General features: G+C 44.0%; 2 protein-coding genes across 2 annotated transcripts; both read right to left on the bottom strand.

Moving 5' to 3' along the window:
* Nucleotides 1-412: 412 nt before the first annotated feature.
* On the bottom strand, nt 413-1,236 carry LOC147439265 (uncharacterized). The gene is made up of 2 exons (XM_086485138.1): nt 966-1,236; nt 413-815 (listed from the first exon to the last, which is right to left on the bottom strand). The coding sequence occupies exons 1-2, from the start codon at nt 1,234-1,236 to the stop codon at nt 775-777; spliced, it is 312 nt and encodes a 103-aa protein (XP_086341264.1). The 3' UTR covers nt 413-774.
* Nucleotides 830-3,589, bottom strand: LOC147439264 (uncharacterized). Its single transcript, XM_086485137.1, has one exon. The coding sequence runs from the start codon at nt 3,053-3,055 to the stop codon at nt 1,460-1,462; it is 1,596 nt and encodes a 531-aa protein (XP_086341263.1). The 5' UTR covers nt 3,056-3,589; the 3' UTR covers nt 830-1,459.
* Nucleotides 3,590-4,049: the final 460 nt, after the last annotated feature.

Genomic DNA, 4,049 nt, shown 5'->3' with positions numbered 1-4,049 from the left:
GCGCTCAGAATACTGTAAACGAAGAAACTCAAATGTTTACAATCAGTAACAAGGGGAGCTCAAAATAGGTTACTTTACCCACCTCTTTCAGGATGTGGTCAAGAGAGGAGTATTGCACATGTAGCCGGCAGATAAGACCTCAACTTGTTTAGTATACTAATGCTGTATAACAACTTGGGACAGCCCTGCATTCAAAGTATACACCCGGTCTACATTCAAATCAATGCACAATATTCATACCAGCACACCCCACTTATCTTCAAGCAAAGATCTCCTCCATGAGGTGTCATGTTGTGACAAGGGGAAGTAGAGGTATTGAGTTATAAAAGACAAACGATTGATATAAAAAGAAATGGGAGAGCTCATTTTGCAAGATGAGGATGCCATAATCTGATAGATTGCAGACAATCTCTTCTCACAAGTAAAATTTTCATTTAGCATCTGTCAGTCTCAACTCGGTTGAATGGTCACAAGTTCATTGTAGAAGCTTACCCTTCAGATTTGATATCCAGAGACCTGAGTATTACATTGTACATTTGCCAGCCTCCAACTCATGTGCCAAAACACACTTCTCAAAACGAGCTCGACTCCAGTCGTTCCTCAGTTTCAAGCATGCAGACAGCAAATGTTCTATTTATACAGAAATTCTGGTCAACAATTACCGGTTAAGGTGGATATATGGGTGCATAATGATCCAGATTCAATTCCTGGCGGCATCTTTCAAATTCTAATTGTACCTCAAAAACCAAAAGAAACTCCGTACAACCTAGACTCTTAGGAGGAAGATGTCGAAGTGAAAGGCAGCCAAGGGACATCTAATGCACATAAGAAAATCACCAAAGATTTCGTTAAGCAAACTCATGCAGCTGAACTCACTGTTTTATAAAAGATAAGCAGCCAGCAAGTAAGACGCAACACAATAAAAAAGTACAATCTTGTCTATGGTCCGAGTTCGATAACAATACCTTCAAGAAACTCGTGATGAACAGCAGAAAACACCAAACCATGCATAGAGTTAAGCCCTCCATCATCTTCATGAATGTCTTCCCACTTGCAGCTGTTTATTTTTGCTGTTTGATACAAGAGTCCAGACTTTACAACAAAAAATTCTCTGCTAAGTTCTAATTGCCTTCGGTTAAAAAAGCTTTTGCTATTGGTATGGAGCCCTTTCCTTATCCCAAGTTTGCAGTGAGTACATACTATGGGTCCATCAGGAGAACAATTTCGTGATGGCATCAAATGATTAGCACTCTGACATCTGTACAAGCTATCTTCAAGTTGGATGCCACACGAGCTTCAAAGAGCCTTAGTGTCTCACACATAAATGTCAACACCCACACCCTAGCCACACAATGTAAGCATGATCATCACCCCTCCAAAAATGCTGAAATATTCAAAACCTGTGTCAGCACAAGCCACAGAAGAAACCCTCTGCTTTGTATAGTGACCTTCTACTTGACTAATCGAACATAGAATGGGACTTCCCATTGCCTCCTCTGCCTAATCCACTAAGCTTCTTGAGTGCATCCAGACCATCATGGCCATGATTGCGCTTACCTTTATCTGACACTGACCCACCCTTTTCATTTCGGCTTTTAAGAAAAGGCTCCTTCTTTTCTTTAGAACCTCCATCAGTAGCAGGCTCTTCCATCAGCACATCCCCAAGATTACCACCAAGATTTCTTGGTTTTCCATTGCCTCTTTGCTCAAACTGTGCCTTCATATCTTCCATGGCTTTCTTGAGGACCTGATTCTCAGCATACAACAACTGAAGCTGACGCTTCATGGACCCACAGAGAGCTGCAACAGGAGAAAGCTCATGAATCTCTTCATACTGAGGACGTGTTGGCAATGGGCCACCATTGGGGAAACCACCTTGCTTACACGATTCCAAAGTAAAACCTGTGGTGAGAAGGCTGACTTTCTGCAAATAAAGGTAAGGAAGCTTAACGCTTGAAAGCTGACTGTCCCATCCTTGCAAGAAATCACGATGGGCATTCACACCCCATCTAAACTTCAAAGCAGTTTGACTCCCCAAAGGTAGACTGGTGTGAGCATGCAAACTCCACCCTCTGATGCTTTCATCGACTCCCAAACGCCATGGCACAGGAAAAAAATCAACTGTTTTTGGCATTGAAGCTGTATCTTGCTCATTTATGCATGATCCACCACCAGCAGAGGCAGAAAGGGGACTTCCTGGATGAGACTGACGATCTTTGAAGTCCTCAAAGTTTGATGTTTTATCATCATGACTCCTAGTACTGAAGTTTAGATCATTGTCATGAAATCTCCTGTTACTCTTCTCAAAATCGTCAACCTTCACATAATCATTTCCCCAGTTATCCACTGACTCGGCCTCTTCTGATATTCCATCGTGCACTCTGTTGAAAGGCTGACCACGATATGGCATGGGTGTAAAGAGGGACCTTTTGTCAAGCTGCAGAGGAGTAAGGGCCGGTACATCACCAAGCAAACCATGGCTGTTTCCTGACACAACCTTGTCACCTGCTTCTGCATCATCAAAGATGGCAGGATGGCTTATTTCCTCAGATGCCAGTACCGGCCGAGGAGCTTCTGAAGAGGAACGACGGCTGCTGTGGCTTTGCCTGCGGCTTTTACTGCAGATTTGGCTGTGGCTGCTACCTTCCTTGATAACTTTGGGAGAATCTGACAATGCACCAAAGCTGGCAAGCTTGACCATCTTTCTGAGGCTGAAATCACCTATTTGTGGCTTCACATGCAATGTAAAGAATGGACCAGAAGCAGCTCTAGAAAACCTGAGCTCAGCTGATAGGGAAAGAGCTGCTGTGCAAGGTGGACCCCATGGACCAATACCTGCTTTAAGAAAGAGAGAGAGCGGGGAGGAGGGCAAGTTTGGTTGATAGGAAATCTTCACAGAGGGGCATGCATCCGGGGGTGTTCCCAAGTGCAAAGCCAGATCCTGATTGTCACCAAGGACAATCCCTGATGCCATTGGAAAACCAGCTAGAGTAACAGGAAACTTCATCCTGATGAGTGGACTCTTCTCCTCCCTGAATGTGACGGATGCTTTCATTGTTCACCCTTGTTAGTAATGGTGCAGAAAGCTGAGAGAACCTCTACACAAGCTCATTATCCTCAACACTGACAATGGAGATGTTACCTGTTGCTGACGTCTTCATAGTCTCTTCTTTCCTCATGTATGACGTGCGATTGCTCATCCCAGGCGGTATACTGCTTTTGAGAAATATTGCGGATCGACCGTTTCTCAAATATCTCACTCAAGCTTCGCAGACAAGCAGAAACCTCTCAGAGACAAAGGGAATGGAGTGGCAGAGAAGCATAACCTGATCTTTCTTCTTCTTGTACTGCCGTCGTCTCCTCTATGTCATCTGATTCGCCAAGGCAACCCTAGAGTCCGAGTCTCTTTCATCACTGCTGCCACCATAGCCTTGAAGTGAAAGCCTCGGGCAATCTTCTTGCATCATTAACAGATAGCGAGAGGCTTACAGGTTAAGGCAAGAGACCACCTACACTTCGAGTCTTCGACAAATCCACAGCTCCAGCTAGAAATGACCGCCAGCATGTCTCGGTAGGTATGAGTCATGACCACTCGGCTACATGTTTTGAAATTGTTTTCGATGGCCTAACCTAAGGTCAAATTTTGAAGCGTAATTAAGCTAAAAATTATGAAAATTTCCCGGTTTTCCTAAAGGCAAGCTGAAATCTATCTGGGATTTTACAATTTCAACCCATTTAAATACATTAACTGACATACCTGGTAGGTTCTCTAATTTATCAGTTGGAATCTGCCCAGATGCCATTTGGTGGAAGCTGGCATCTGGTGGAAGCTTTTCCTTGGTGGAAGCTTTTCCTTCAGATTTACACCCCATCAAAACTGAATAGCTTGGATTCGAACTTTAGGCAGATCGTGAGGTAGAGTCAACAGATCGCTGGTCTAAGCCATCCCAACACATGACCACGTTGCACCATTGGAGCTTCCTCATTCAACAAAAAACATATCCAACCCCCAATGCACTAATGGTCAACCTGCTCGTGACCAGCTCCTT

Source organism: Adiantum capillus-veneris, chromosome 16 (genome assembly GCF_014529385.1).
Source record: "Adiantum capillus-veneris isolate H3 chromosome 16, ASM1452938v2, whole genome shotgun sequence".
In the NCBI taxonomy this organism is placed as follows: Eukaryota; Viridiplantae; Streptophyta; class Polypodiopsida; order Polypodiales; family Pteridaceae; genus Adiantum; species Adiantum capillus-veneris.
Note: the sequence above shows the minus strand (reverse complement) of the source record. Positions and strands in the feature narration are given on the sequence as shown.

What these genes read in the sequence shown, in the direction of transcription:
- LOC147439265 (XM_086485138.1), bottom strand. Translation starts at nt 1,236, where the DNA reads ATGCCATCACGAAATTGTTCTCCTGATGGACCCATAGTATGTACTCAC. An exon ending in TCATCACGAGTTTCTTGAAG is followed by an intron (nt 816 to 965) that starts GTATTGTTATCG and finishes TATGTGCATTAG; the next exon opens with ATGTCCCTTGGCTGCCTTTC.
- LOC147439264 (XM_086485137.1), bottom strand. Translation starts at nt 3,055, where the DNA reads ATGAAAGCATCCGTCACATTCAGGGAGGAGAAGAGTCCACTCATCAGG.